The following is a 15446-nucleotide window of genomic DNA, read 5'->3' as shown; positions in this document are numbered from 1 at the left end:
ATGTACACAATGACACACCTGGGACTGGAATGACTCCATATGCTGTTATTAAACAGCACAACAAATTCAGGCCATTAGTGTTACTAATCAAAAAAAAAAAAAAAAAAAAAACAAAAAAAAACCCCTTATATCATGAGGTACTTAAATAGTATTTGGGGGCTACTTGCATTGTATAGTAATTTTTCTTCCTGCCACCAACTCAGGCAAATGCCACGTGCTTCTAGGTGATCTGGTAATAGACATTTTAATCAGCTGAGAACGAGGATCACAGCATCCTCGTGGTTAAGTGTTGCGAATCCACAGACGGAAGCAACTCACCAATACTTAATCTAACCCAGGTCTTGCTACAGGAGAGAAAGAGGATGAGAATAGCTACTTCAGACTTACATAGGCCTCAAGGAACAACTGTAAAATTATACAAACTTTGAAGCTATGTAAGAGATAGAGAGTAGCAGTGAGAATAGAAAAGTGAAACGTTAACTCACTCTCAGCCTCGAAGTCCTCAATTATAAGACACCTGTTGCCATGAGCGAGCACAAAACTCAGTTCTCAAGGGAAGGACTGATAGAGTGGGAGCTGCATGGCCAAACAGTGTGCAGTTCTGTCTCCCAAGAGAAGAACTTATTCCATTCCAAGCCTAAAGAAAGATGGCTTCACCAGTTCTTGAGTCACCGTGACTTGCCTTGGCAGACCGCGTGGCTCTGGAAGACTGTGATACGTGCTCATGGGCCTCGAGCCAAGGGCAGAAGTATTCTGAGTCTCAGAACATTTACTAACAGGCCCCAAACTTGCTTGGACAGAAGTAGCGTAAGTACCTGACCACCTTCTTAACATCTTTTACCCTGTGGAGTGCACGATGCCACCCGGTCTCGTTGCTGGTTCCCTAAGAAAAACTAATACGCTTTATTTACCCCTGGGTTTAAGGTGCTTTCAGAGTGCAGGAGAAAGATACCAACTGAAAACAACAAAGAAAAAGGGAAACAGATTCCATGTTTGATGAAGTAAAGCATTTACTATGACAAATAAGGGGCACTTAATGAATTCTTAGAATGTACCAGACAATGTTCTAGAATTTTGTCTTCATCTTTACAACAATCCCATAAAGTAGGGACCAATATTCTTCCTATTTTACCACCGGAAAGCTCATCTTTGTGCAAAAACCGTAGGCATTTAGAAGACTGTTCCTGAAGAATGCAAAAGTCGCCCACATTCATAGAAACACTGTGTCAGGGAGTTCCTCAAATGGTCCGATGGTAATTGTAAAAATTTTACTTCTCTTCCAGCAAGGAAACATGAATCAGGCTGAGACCTACTAAAAAGTACTGCAAGAAAACCAAACTCCACATGAAGAATTCTAACAGAAAACGCTGGCTTCTGAGCAAATGAAAATAGTTACCCAAGACTTAAGTAGTCAAGGGTTCTAATGAAAAAGACACTTGGGGCGCCTCAGTCGGTTAAGGGTCTGACTCTCGATCTCAGCTCATGTCTGTTGCGGCCCCTCACTGGGCTCCATGCTGGGTGTAGAGTCCACTTGAAAAAAAAAAGCACCACACAGACAGGACACTCCAGTTCAATGCAGATACAAAGGCTCAAAGACATAAGCGACACAGAAGAAAATTAAACACTGAAATAAATGAAGGCTATATCTGAAGCAACAAAACTGATGTGCAACATGTATATAACTGATGCTCCTGAACAGAGACTAATCAAATGGAACCAAATGTTTAATTCCAGAGCTCAAAAATGCATGACATAGGGGTGCCTGGGTGGCTCAGTCAGTAAGCATCCGACTTCAGCTCAGGTCATGATCTCACGGTTTGTGAGTTCAAGCCCCGCATCAGGCTCCGTGCTGACAGCTCAGAGCCTGGAGCCTGCTTCGAATTCTGTGTCTCCCTCTCTCTCTGCCCCATCCCCATTCATGCTCTGTCTCTCTCTGTCTTAAAAAAATAAATAAAATATTTTTAAAAATCTTTAAAAATGCATGACATATCTCAGGAAAGTGTTACGGACTGAGCAAAAACTGAGACATGTCCTACGAAATTCATGTCCTTAAAGGGGAACAAAAATTAGTATGGGTTCATATTATTCTATAGCTAAACCCAGTACTAGGAGAGTAAGTTTAATCTTGGCATCTTTGTTTCTGTATAAAGAAAATACCAATATTTACAGATATTCAAGTGCTAACTCAAGGAATACAATTCCAGTGAGAATTTTTGAAGAAACTTCAAAAACTCAAACATAATACTAAAGAAAAATATCGAAACCAGTCAATAAATAATCCTACCACATGGAAAATTTTAAAGTGCTCTCTCAAAATTTTCTTGGACCAAAGAGGCATTTAGAGCCTTTATTGTAGGACATCTACACATTAATCATAGTAAAAAAAAAAAAAAAATCTTCACATACATAATACCTATGGTCTATAGCTAAAAGGGTGCTTTGGAGGAAAATTTTAGCCTTGAGTACACGCATTAATCAACAGGAAATAATGAGGAAATGTGGGGGTCAAACAGAACTCCCAGGGCTGGTTCTGGGTCAAGGAGGAAGGTGGTAGAAACCCAACAAAAATAACCTAACTTAATAAAAGGAGAGAGGCGCACCTGGGGGGATCAGTTAAGCATCTGACTCTTGATTTTGGCTCAGGTCATGATCTCAGTGTTGTGAGACCAAGCCCCATATAGGGCTCTGTGCTGGGTGTGGAACCTGCCTGGAATTCTCTCTCCCACAAAAAATAAAGAAATAATGAGAGAAATACACAAAATGACTAACAAACAAAACAAAAAAAAAATGTACAACAAAATGACTTCTGTTGTAGTTTGATCAACTTCTCCTGGATACCATAATGTGCCACGTAATGGGGTTCTGGCCTCCTTCAGCAGTTGCTGAAAGGGCAGCAAATCCAGGGACATCCACACAGCGTGGTGACCAGCTTTGTCCCTTGATAAAGGCAGTAACCTCACTCTCAGGGTCCTGGCATTACACCTCCAAGAAGCACTGACACGGAGGCTTTGCTTACTTAGGCTAAGCCTGAACCCTGGCTGAAGGTTACATGATTTTATATGGACTCAAGCCCAAAGCTATCATTAAACTTAGAACTCGATCACTCCAAGTATTTCTATTAAAGTAAGAACATGGCTATTATTTAACACAAATTTGAAGTATTAGCTGATGTGATTAGAAAAGAGAGGGGAGGTATAAAAAGAAAAAAGAAAAAAATTATCACTATTTGCAGAGGTTATGATTGCACACCTCAAAAATCAAAGGAAACCAACCAGAATAATTATTATAAACAAAATGAGAATTTAGTAAGGTGGGTGCGAACAAGATTAATACTGAAACCACCAGCAGTGAGGAACTATAATGGGAAAAAAAATCAATTTCCTTTACAAGGGCAATAAATAGACGGGAAGTACAGTATCTATGAGAACAAAACTTAAAAATGTAACTCCAGGGGCACCTGGTTGGCTCAGTTAGGTGTCCAGCTCTTGATTTTGGCTCAGGTCATGATCTCACAGTTTTTGGGTTCGAGCCCTGCGATGGGTTCTGTGCTGACATTGCAGAGCCCTCTTGGAATTCTCTCTGCCCCTCCCCCACATGTGTGTGTGCGCGCGCTCTCTATAAATAAAAACCATTAAAAAAAATATAACTCCATTGGTTGATAGATGCTGTTCTACAATAAAAGGATTCTAGATGGAAGAAGAGACATATAAATATAAAGAAGTATTATATACAATAGAGGAAGCATTCAGATGAGAGGGGGAGGATAGGTTAGTCAATACGTGACAAAAAGGTAACTGAACAACCATTTCCAGGAGTGGGGAGAGGGGCTGGGACCCTCTCTGACCATACACCAAAAAAAACAAAAGTGATACAAGATTTCAATAAACAACCAACCAACCAAAATGTGCTGAAGAAAACACAAACACAAGAGAATCATGCACCTTCAAATACTGAAGGTATTTGGTACCTTTACCTAAGGTACCCAAAGGTACACGTTACCTTTCTAGACTTAATGTAAGCCTTATGGTTGCTAAAAAACCATAAAAGATGGAGAAATTTTACACTCTTAAATTGAAAAATTTCTTCCTAAAAAAATGGACCAAGTCAAATTTGGGGAAAAATATATTTGCAATATATGTGACTTCAACAGTGCTAATGTCCTTCATTGAGAAAAAAAATTCCTAGAAACATACCAAAAATGTACAAAAAATAGGAATTTCTCAAACACGAAGGTGTTCAATCTAAGTTATAATAAGAGAAATGAAATGAGACCCATGAGGAAATGTAACAGCTTGTCCCCTAACTTGGCAGTGACCACAAGGTTTGGCTCCACCATGGGGAACTAGGTATTCTTGGAGAGCGTAAACATGGGTACAACGTTTTTGGAAGGCAAATTGGAAATACGGCTTAAATTTAAAAATGCACATGCCCTGTGATCAGTAATTCTTGTAATTCTGTAAACATGTACATGAACGTAACACCACCTGCCCTTTTTTAACGCCCACATTTTCTGCTCTGGGGGTGCATCGATTCTGAATACACGCAGGCATACACACATGTATAATTTAAATACTATAATACTCATGACCATCTCCCTTTCCTGGGCAGAGGTTCTGACAGCCATGCTTGCAGAGTACCCATGATACCTGATTCATGCGGAGGCATATTTTCCTGGGACTTGGGAATGGAATTCAAATACAAGCCAGTGTCTGCGAGCTGCCGTTGGCCACACTTGGGCACAACCCCAGGAAGCTAAGGCAGAAGAAGTAAAGCTAGACTATGTGGATTCTCCAGCAGACTCAGGGCTCCTGCCCCTAGATTCCTGAGAGTCTGTAGGGGGACTCTCTTGTCTGACTTTCCAACAAATTAGAGATACTCCTGTATTCTTTCCACATATTCCTCAAATAGTGCGTCTTTCTGGAGTTAGTGGGAGTTTATAACCGAAATCTCCTTGTCTACAAGATTCAGTATAAATCTGTATTTACCCCAGAGAAAAGGACAAGGGGCTTTCTCTAAGGGGAACATGGAGAACTCATGTGACAATGGGAATTATGATTCTCTCACATTTGTACAGTATTTCTCACAATAAGGTTCTCACAGTGACCTTGGGAATTATATAGCAAAGGTTTCGACACCCATTTGGCAGATGAAAAAATCGAGGCACAATATGGTCAGGAGATCATCCCAGAGAGTGACTGAAGTAATGGACTCTACCATTATGCTCTTGAATTTTCTGATATACCATGAGAAGAGTGGAAATAAAATAGAAGAAAAGAGCCTTTGGGTCTGCCATTATCAGATGAATGCTCTACTCTCTACTTGTGTTCTTCTGCCTGCTGATCTCCACCCAGGGCTCTCCCCAGTATGTGATATGTGGGCCTTCCTTGCCCAGTGTGGCTGCCCTGAACTTGGGACCCCGCCTCTCTCCCGCCTTACCTCCAGGCTTCTGGAAACAGTAGCACCACTCATTGTTGGAGAGCTTGCCATCCTTGAATGAGTCACAGGAGTTGAAGAGAGGTTTGATACAGGGCTCATACTTATCCAGGTAGATGGCATTGATCTCTGAGTGGTCAAGAAGGAGGTCATAGTTCATATCTAACTTGTTAAACATCCAGCCCAGAGAGTCCTTGCAGATGGGCAGGATACTGGTGTCAAATCCTGCAGAGAGAAGGGCACATCTCAGTGGCCACCCAGCCTAGATCTTCCCATCCCAAGAAGAGGCCCAGGGCCCACCCCACCTACAACCTCCCCTGAGACTATTTCCCTCCATGGGTGGGTCTCAGGGGCACACTACTAGAAGATACTGTTGTTTGGGGGTTTTAAATAAGATAGTTAAAAATGCTCTTAAACAGAAGTCAGCATCTGAGGAAAATATGTTTCAAAGGGAACAAGTCCCCCGTACTAATTTATGTGTGATGTAAATAAGAATTTACATTTACTAGACTTGCTTAAAACAGGGTATGCCCAAAAGGAAGAGTACAAACATGGTGCAGAAAAGAAAAAACTTATAATTCTGCAAAGTATACTTTTATATTTAGGGGGAAAATATGTGAAGAACCAAAACAAAAGAAACTATTGCAAAAAAAAAAAAAAAGATGATGGCAGTGAAATGAAACTATATAGCACAATCCAGAAACACTGATTATGTCCCAAAGGACTGTTAAATCCAAGCCGTTTGAACATTAATGGGAAAACAAGCCAGGTACCTGCTTCTGTTCCCTATTCTTCTTTTCTGCAGTCCCCTCAAGAGATACATGATATGGAATCCAAATTGAGTCAGACAATAATTTCTTTCTTATTTCCCTGGGGGAGGGGGGGTAGTTTTCTTAAAGAATTACTTGTTTCCACAATGGAAACTGTACGCCCTAGAATAATAACACTTTGCTTAACACTCAGGATATTGAATCTACTGTAGACAACCCCCAGAGAAGGCATGCCCCAAATCTAAAATTGGTCTTTCTGTCAGAATCAAAAGCACTATGCAATTTCAAGTCATTCCATAAGCTGGATTTCTAGAAGTGGTTTTACATTCCCAGGAAAAATTATGAAAAGTTCATTTTTGTGTTATTTAAGGTATTCCTCTAAGCACCTTATTCTTAAGCATCTCATTCAACCCTTCTAATAGGCCTATAAAATGGTATATCCTCTCTACTTTACAGATGGAAGAAAAAAAGCTCAAGGCTTAAGCTACTTGCTCAAGGTCATATAATTGTGGAGCTGGGCTTCAAACACAGGTGGCCCAGCCCTGAGTCTACATTCTCTGTCCCTCTTCTCCCAGGGCTGCCTCTACTTCATGTGATGCTCCTACCCTGAGGACCTCTAGTTGGCTTGGGTGCCATGCTTGAGGACGGGCAGGGCAAGGGAGTGATACGGTGACTACAACTGAGATCCTGATGGCGTTGGCCACCCATTCCCTGCGCATCAGGTTTCTATGTGCATTACCAACCCCTGCCTGCAGAATATGAAACGTAGCAAAATGCACCCACGTTTTTGAAAGCCTTATTTTTTACAAAGAGGTCTTCCCTGTCTAGGAAACAGTAAAGTAAGTACAGCACCCCTACCTCTGAGCTCTCACGAACACTCTGCTTCCCCTTACTGTCAGTGAATATCCATTAGATGCTAAGCTCCTTGAGGGCAAAGACTGCTTTGTTCCCTTCAGTAGCCTCCACCAGTGCAGGCACATAGTAAGTTCTCACTAAAAGTATTTATTGAGAGAAGTTCTTTAGCTACTGCAGAGTTTACTCCTTTAGACATAAAAGTCAATTTTTAAATTTAGTCCTATTGATATCTTAGAACGTGTCTTAGAAAACATCCCCCTTTTTAAGAGACATTAGGGGACATAATGTGGCCTCTTCTTTGAAGGTCATGATTGAACAGTCTCTATGATGAGGATGTCCTTAGGGCTACTGAGTAAAGCAAGATCATTAACTCTGACACTAAATGGCTCCACAGTTATATATAGAATATTGTATGTAATATGCATCAACATTATAGGATATTAGTATTTTAATACATGGGAAAGAGGGGCTCACTGCTGAATGACCACCAAAGAGAAGTGCCAAACCGGTTGGACAGTGGGTCAAGCCCACTCCATACCCATTGGGAAGATACTAGAGAAAAGATACCCACACCTGGTACTGAGGAATGAAGAGGGAAAGACAGCAGCCCTTCTAGTTCACCCCAAGCATATGGGACTTATAAGGTTCCATGGTTTCCTCTTCAGAAGTCCTGAACTGATAAAAACATCTCTCCCTCTTGCAGCCTTGTGGTTCCTTAAGACTCGCTTCACTGCCACTGCTTCAGGACATCAAGCCTAAGAGCCTCTTCGGGGACTCAATTTGCTTCTGGCCAAGGGCAGGTCTTTTGCCAGCTCCCTAGCTGTCTATAGAAGGAGTCTCCTGGGACTGGAGGCTGCAAGGAACAGTTCTCCTCACATCAATCTGCTCTTCATTGAAAGGTTATTCAGAAAGCCCAAGGGCCCAGCTGCTCCTCGTGGATCCCAGGGAAAGGTTCTTTTAGACCATCTGTGCATTAATTGTCCACTAACTCTCAAGGAAGCCTCCGGCAGGAATGGAAAAAAACACTCTTCCTTCCTCTTTCCCACAGACTCAGCCACCTGAAATCACTCTTTGGACACTTCAGTGTTTACTTCTCAGAAATGATCATTCCCTTAAAATAAAAGATCCAAACTAGTTAAACAAGTGTCCTCTATGTCAGTATTCTCTACCAGTATCTACAGCTATGAACGGCAAAGAATAACCAAAAATGAAGGTGGTCGTTCTGATTTTGGCCAAAGACCAGATTCTGATTAAGCTTTGGATCCCAACAGTTGCAAAACTCCACATATGGGAACATGTGTGTTATTGAGGAAGACATTCTGAGCCAACTGGCCACAGTGTGAAGAAGCCTACCCCTAATGCCCTTTGAGTTCAAGGCAGCAAGAGAGTCCATCAAGGTACAAAGATGCGGACCCATTCTGAGTTTTCTCTGTAGCTTATGATGACGCTCTGAATACAGGCTCTGCAAATTCACTGGTGGGGAGGGGGAACCCTTGCCTGGGAGTTTCTATGGAAAACAAAATGCAGTCTAACGTTCACAAAGATAAGTTATCAAAGATGTGTGATACATATGTGTTGCTTATAATAGCTGAACATTAGGAGCAACTTTAACACTCCAAAACAGAGGTATAATTACATAAATTGTATCTATAACTTGGGAATCTATGTAGCTATTAGAAAGTGTAATAGTACTCAACAACATAGGAGGTCATAGTATGCTGCTAAGTGATAAAAGCTCATAAAACAACCTGTGAAGTGTGTGTGTATATACATATACAGACACCTAGATTTTCTTCTCTATGGCAAGGAAAATAATTAGAAGTCTATGCCACAACATGCTAACAGTTGTTAAAATGGTGGATTTTTGTATTTTTATACACACTTAATATATTTTCCAAAATCTCTATACTTAAAGTATTATAATTTTGTGGCCAGACTTTAAAACATATAAGATGTTATAGAGAGGAGGGGGAAATGCTTTGGAATAAAGTAAATACCTGAAGTTGCTTTGTACATTTTACGTAATGTTTCTGTGATTACTCTAAAAAACTGTTAGATCAATACTATCTAGTAACTAAGGGAATGTGATATTTAAAATGAAATAAATTAGTGAGAGCAAAGTTGGCCTTACTGCCTTGGGCTGCGTCAGAGCTGGTGGGCTTGATGACCCGGTTGGCGTCCTCATGAAGGGCTCCGAACCAGTCTTTCAGCCGGGAAGCAAGGTTCCTCAACTCCTTGTCTGTGCAGGCTGCAGAAAAGCAAATGGAACAAACAGTGAATCCATGGACTTTCTCCTCTAGTTAGCTCTCTGCCCTCAACATGCAATGCCATCCACGAAGCCACGCTCAAAACAAACCTCCCTCTCCAACCACAACACAACTCCTTACCCCCACTTGGAAAACAGGCCAAAGATACAGCAATGACAGGTAAGGAATGTGCCAGAGAGCCTAGACTCCCCGGGTAAGCAGCATTGTTCAGAACTGAATCTGGACTGCCTCAGAGATATTAAAGCAAATGCTAATGGTCTCACAGTTGTTCACCAGTCTCCAAAGACCCCAAAAGATCCTTCTTGCTAACCCAATAAAACTTGCTATTGCAATTTGCCAGAGACCACATTTTCCACTAAATTCATGCCAAGAGAGATTAAAACTCGGGAATAGCCAATGTCCTTAGTGAGAGGCTGCCTGGAACACTAAAATATCCCAGTAATGGCAGACTATCAATGTTGTTTTAGCCCAAGGTTGGGATTGGTGCATGTGGCCTATTTTGCTGGCCTTTTGGCAGACTGAGCCAACTTTCCCCTAAAGAGAGATGGATGCCTTCTCCATGCAAGTGTCCTTTCTCTTGCAGCCCATCTCTAACTATCAGGCTCATCTTTTAGGGTGCAGCATACAAACTGGGGCCAAGGAATACTCCTTCTGAGAACAAGAAGAAAACCTGGATGGATGGATGGATGGATGGACGGATGGACAGACGGTGGGGTACAGGTTCTGTGAAGGTCTGATAGAGTGCTGAAGTAAGGCTTGAGGGAAGAAATCGATGAAGGAGGAACAATGGTGTGGGAAAGGGAGCTGATTTCCCCTACCTCCCAGGTTTTACCCTAATTCTGGGTATAGAGACTCCCTACAAAGGGTCCAGGCAATGGCACACTTCCAAGAGGCAGAAAAACCAGCCATTCACATCTGGAGCACCAGAAATTCAAGACCTGAGGGGCCAAACCCTCAGTAAGAAGGGACAAAGACACGAACCCCACAACTGTCACTTTTCTCAGATTCTAAAGCTACAGGGGCAGACAGTGCAGAAGCTAAGCTAAACACCATTACAGGGCAAAGCCAAGTTCTGAGTATCTTGTGGAGCTGACAGGATGCAGGTTAAAGCTGGACTCTACCAGTGAAGAGAGACCCCAGAAAATACCCTAGGCTCACCCCCAGAAGGCAATGGGGCAGTGATGAATGAGTAGACTGTCTCGCCGTAACTCCAGTCCTGCCTTCAGTCAGTGCAAGCTCTCACTAAAGAGAGCCTCCACCTGCCTCCAAAAGAAGAGAAGAATATCATTCAGACCCTCTCCTCATTTTTCGAATCCATGTCTGCTCTCGGGAAAGCCCATTTTTCCTTAGCCTGGGATTTGGGGCTTGGTGGGGAATAGAGCCAAACTTCCCAGACCCCAGGTGGGAAAGGCCTCCCCGACCTGTAAACCCAGGATATCATGAAGTCAGTATAAATTAGACCAAGTATGTAAAGTGCTTAGCAAAGTACATGGTACATAACAATTGTTCAGCATGTGCTATGATTTTAATGACCACTACTATTATTTTTAAATTGAAGGTTTATAGGTAAGCTTAAAGCAAACATCGCAGCATGCAGAAAACCAGCACGACAACTGTGCCTCAACAAAACTGGCTTTGGCCACATAAGAAATTGGGAGACATGGATACTTGCAATGGATACAGTTGTCATTAGTCAGATGTGGCTATTTATATTAACACTAATTTATATAAATAAAAGATGCCCAGGGTGGCTCAGTCAGTTAAGTATCTGACTTCAGCTCAGGTCATGATCTTGCGATTCGTGGGTTTGAGCCCCACATTGGGCTCTGTGCTGACAGCTCGGAGCCTGGAACCTGCTTCGGATTCTGTGTCTCCCTCTCTCTCTGCCCGCGCCCCCCCCCCCCCCCACTCATGCTCTGTCTCTGTCTCTCTCAAAAATAAACATTAAAACATTTTTTAAATAAATAAAAGACAGTTCTTCGGTTGCACTCACTCCATTCCAAGTGCTCACATGGCTGGGGACGCCGTACGCAATCATACACAGAGTGTTTCCATCATAGCACAATTCTGTGCCAGATAAAATGGATGAAGTTGGCTATCCCTTTGGGATTTCCAACTTTTTGGAGGTTCATCATGATATGTTCTACCTCTACTCCTTCCCTTTGGTCTTTAAAGATGGGCTGAGGAAGAAGATCCCATGCCTGCTCACGCCAGGAGCCTGCATCTCACACTAAATCACACACACAGCAAGGAGAGGGCAGGTTCACACCGACACGTGGATGGGTCCCAACTTGGAACGTTGGGATAGGGTGCTCACCTTTCTGACTTCTCAGATGCCAAGCAGCTCATAAGGGAGAGGATGTGGTCTGTTTTCCTGATAGGAGTGAGATGTGGGCTCTAGAGTCAATCTCACATTTGAAAATGGAAAATTAATAGCATCTATTTCTTCTCAATTGCCATGCACACCATCTATTCTAAACGTTCTCCAAGCAGAGAAAATTGCCAAGTCAACTTGCAAAGGAAATGAATCCCCATCTCACACTGCAGGATAAATTAGTCAGTCATGTTTAACTAAACCCTGACAGATGTGCAGGTAATCTATATCTTTAGAAGGCTGTTGAATTTCCCACAGGCTTTCCAAAGTACACAGGCTCTGGATGGCGGATGGAATCAGGCGCTGGAATCTTAAAAGAGAGAATCTGTCACTCGGGGAAGTGCACAAGCAAGATGCCACTGGCTTGGGTACAGAGAGATCAGAAAGCCAGAATGGAGACAGGAGGCACTCAATTACTGGGCCCTGTTCACTCGCTGTGTCTTCCACTGAATGGTCCAAATGGGGAAAAAGTCAGGCACTGTTGGCCTGGAGCTAGATACATCCCAAAGAAAAAAATAAAGATGACAGCCTGCAGAGAGCTGTTTGTTCAAATTGGGTATTCTAGCCAAAAAAGACATGCCAGCAATGGGGGGTAGGGAATGCTCGCCTTTTAAGGGGCCTGTTGTAGCCCCTGATAAAGGTATGAACTGAGGATTGATGCTTTCAGAAGTGGAGGCTTAAAGGGCACCTCCCACACGCTCCATTCCTTTCTGGGGAAAATTAGTTTTGGGGGAGAGAAAACCTTGATAAAACCATGTCCACCTGCCATTCTCACATGGTGCCCTGAGGTGGACCACTCCTTGTGCTTTCTCAAGAGGGGGTCTGAGCTCTCCTCTCCTCCTGGTCAGAGAAGCCTGATACCCAGGCCAGGAGCATTAGAATCCCCAGAGGACTCGGTTCACTCATGCAGGCTAAGACCTGATCCCCCTTGTCCCTGGGTTACCTTCCTGAGTGAGTGAGGCCAGCCACTCCTCTTCACGTCCCCTCCCTTCCTTTCGCTTCCCTCCTGCCCTGCACTGGGGCTTCAGCTCACTTTGAACTACCCTCATTCTCCCAAGTGTCTCTTCTTGTTTCCACAGGTTACTCCCCATGTTTTTTTTTTTTTTTAATTTTTTTAACGTTTATTTATTTTTGAGACAGAGAGAGACAGAGCATGAACGGGGGAGGGGCAGAGAGAGAGGGAGACACAGAATCGGAAGCAGGCTCCAGGCTCTGAGCCATCAGCCCAGAGCCCGACGCGGGGCTCGAACTCACAGACCACGAGATCATGACCTGAGCCGAAGTCGGACGCTTAACCGACTGAGCCACCCAGGTGCCCCACTCCCCATGTTTTTGACAGGCCCTCAATCTGCTCCAGCATGGCTGGGGAACAGGCAGCATCCTCGCCTCCTCCTGTGGTCAGAGAATGGCACCACCAGGCACTCGCATCCTCAGGGCACACACCTGGGAATTATCCTGGGATCCCTAAAAAAAAAGTTTCTTGCTTCTTGCTGGCTCCACTGCCTTCATTCCAGTCCTTATCACCACCGCTACTCGCACCAAGGAGGCTGGATCAGGATCCTAATTGGTTTCCTGTCTTTCTCCCCACTCTCCCTTCTCCATCCAGCAGTCAAAGCACTCTCTTTCTAAAGTGACGTCACTTTCCTGCTTAGTTAGCTCCTTCAGAGCCTCTTAATCACTCTGCAGGCAAGTCCAAATCCATAATGTGACCTGTGCTTCGATCGCAGTGCCCTGCCCTGCCTCTGGTCTCCCTCTTCTCCTCAGGACTCCCTGCTCTGCCCTGTCCTTTGCAGAAGCAGCTCCACCTGGGGCACCCCTCCTCGGTGTCTTGCTAATATGCAAATTTCTAGGATCTCTGCTTTTAATGTGTTTCCTCTTCGAGGACTTCCCTAAGCCTCACAAGAGGGGGGTTTCCCTTCTGTGTGCTTCCAGCACCATTACCTCTCGTTCACTGTCCACCTTCCCCTCTAGGTGGGAGCAGCGCCCGGGGCGTGGCTCACCTCAGGGGGGCCAGCATCTTAGGCAGCCCGTTCCTGGCATAAAGAATGCTGTTGATAACATACTAACCAACCAAGCGTAATAACCCCTCTTGTTGCCTTTTGCAAACTTCCATTTATCCATCTGCAAAATGGCATAATAAAGCTCAGCTCATAGCATTACTGCAGGGAATGAGAGAGTATCAGTAAAACATAGCTCACAGCTACTGGAGTAGAGCAGGGACTTAACAAATGTAGATTCCTCTTCCCGTATCCCAAATGGCTGCATAATGTGTTATAATTTTATCCTTATGTTTTTGTTGAAGCCTGAGGAGATGCTTGTGATATAAAAAATAATACCTCTCCTTCACTTATTTTGTAGGTGGCTTGGTACAAATTAAGAAGGTTCGACGTGCAATATATATCTGCCTTCTCCCACATAGAAAAGCTCCATAACCGAGGGTTTGGTTTGACTTCTCTGTGTCTGTATTCTCAGCCCTTACCAAGGATGGATACATAGTTTTTCAAAATATATGTATTAAAAAACAAAACAAAAACAGGAAAACATGAATACACTGGTTACAAGCTCCTTAAGTCTCACAGCTATCAAGTGACAGAGACAGGATTTAGATCCAGGCTGTTTTCTTCCTGGGCTGCCCTGGGTGCTGGACTGGCTTCTTGCATTAACTGGGCTTGAGGGGAGCCAGCAGTAACTGGGGCAATTAATAGACTTGGTCCATTTTCTGAGTTGGAAAAAAAATCCAAACATCAGGCCTTCACAGGTACAGGAAGTTCTGCCAATGATGCAGGTGAAGCAGCTGGCTGAGTATTAGAGGGATGAAATCAGGCTCTGCTTTCATTAGCTCTGGCGTGAGAACAGCGGTCCTACGGAAGGAACACACAGCCTGCTGCCTTCCTGTTAGGCTCCCAGGAGCGGGGATCACATGTGCGGCCGCTGGGGCTTCATTAGAGAAAAGTAGAGTGCCATTGCACATTACTCCAGTGTGTACAAAAAGACAGCTTTGTCCCCCAGGAAAGCCCAGCGCTCAGGCAGAGAAGGGCCCAGGTAATTTGGTGGTCTCCCAGTGGACTTGTCCTGTCTCCTTGGAAAATATGAACAAAATGCAATAAGCAAGTGTAAATAAGGCACATGCAGCCGCCGTGGAAGGTATATAGCCCAGGGAAGAAAATGTGATCACTTTTCCCACCTGGGCGCCCTCTCCTCTCTCCACCCAAGGCCTGGAGCTTTAAGGGGCCTCGAGCTAGACTGGATTTGACTGCAACAGTGTGCACGTAAAGCAGTAGTACATCATGAGTGACCCGGCTGACAGGGGCGGGAAGGAGATACCAGTACCTAAATACTATAGGGCAGAGATGGTGTTAACAGGATTACTGCAGCACTAGTGACGTTTTGAGGGAGGAAGGGAGGGGTGCTTTCATTTATTAGTATTTGCTCGTGGGGCAGTGAGCCTGGGAAACAGCTACTGAAGGAGAGAAAGGGGCGCTTCTTGAGTATCAGTCAATGGGTCCTGCCTGCCCCCAGGCCACCATCACACCACAGTCCTTGTCTCCTTCAGATAAAGCCAAGGCCTAGAAAGGAGGGGTGGGGAAGTTTCAAACAGGTGCTGGTTTTGGAAGTGGGGAGACAGAAGCCAGGCAATCCAAGCTTCTTAGGAAAGGGTTCCCCAAGGTGGTAACTGGTGTTCCGAGCTGGTCTCAGCTTACTGATGACTTTGGTGGCTGAAGGACACTCTAGAAAGGCCTCTCAGAG

The 15446-nt window shown here is 44.0% G+C and overlaps 1 protein-coding gene and 1 long non-coding RNA gene across 3 annotated transcripts in view; one reads left to right on the top strand and one right to left on the bottom strand.

Annotated features, from left to right (window-relative positions):
- Positions 1-9167, top strand: part of LOC132681510 (uncharacterized) — a 221107-nt gene extending 211940 nt beyond the window's left edge. For both annotated transcript variants that reach the window (XR_009611082.2, XR_013557166.1), the window contains exons 4-5: positions 6779-7042; positions 7762-9167. This is a non-coding gene — a long non-coding RNA (uncharacterized LOC132681510). The remainder of the gene's footprint in view (positions 1-6778; positions 7043-7761) is intronic.
- Positions 1-15446, bottom strand: part of SPOCK1 (SPARC (osteonectin), cwcv and kazal like domains proteoglycan 1) — a 517390-nt gene that overhangs the window by 9591 nt on the left and 492353 nt on the right. Inside the window, exons 7-8 of the mRNA XM_060636075.3 lie at positions 9190-9306; positions 5437-5658 (exon numbers count right to left, since the gene is read on the bottom strand). Of these exons, the coding sequence (XP_060492058.2) occupies positions 5437-5658; positions 9190-9306 (339 nt within the window). The remainder of the gene's footprint in view (positions 1-5436; positions 5659-9189; positions 9307-15446) is intronic.

The sequence above is a fragment of the Panthera onca genome, chromosome A1, assembly GCF_046562875.1.
Source record: "Panthera onca isolate mPanOnc1 chromosome A1, mPanOnc1 haplotype 2, whole genome shotgun sequence".
NCBI lineage: Eukaryota > Metazoa > Chordata > Mammalia > Carnivora > Felidae > Panthera > Panthera onca.
This window is presented reverse-complemented; position numbering and strand designations above follow the sequence as displayed.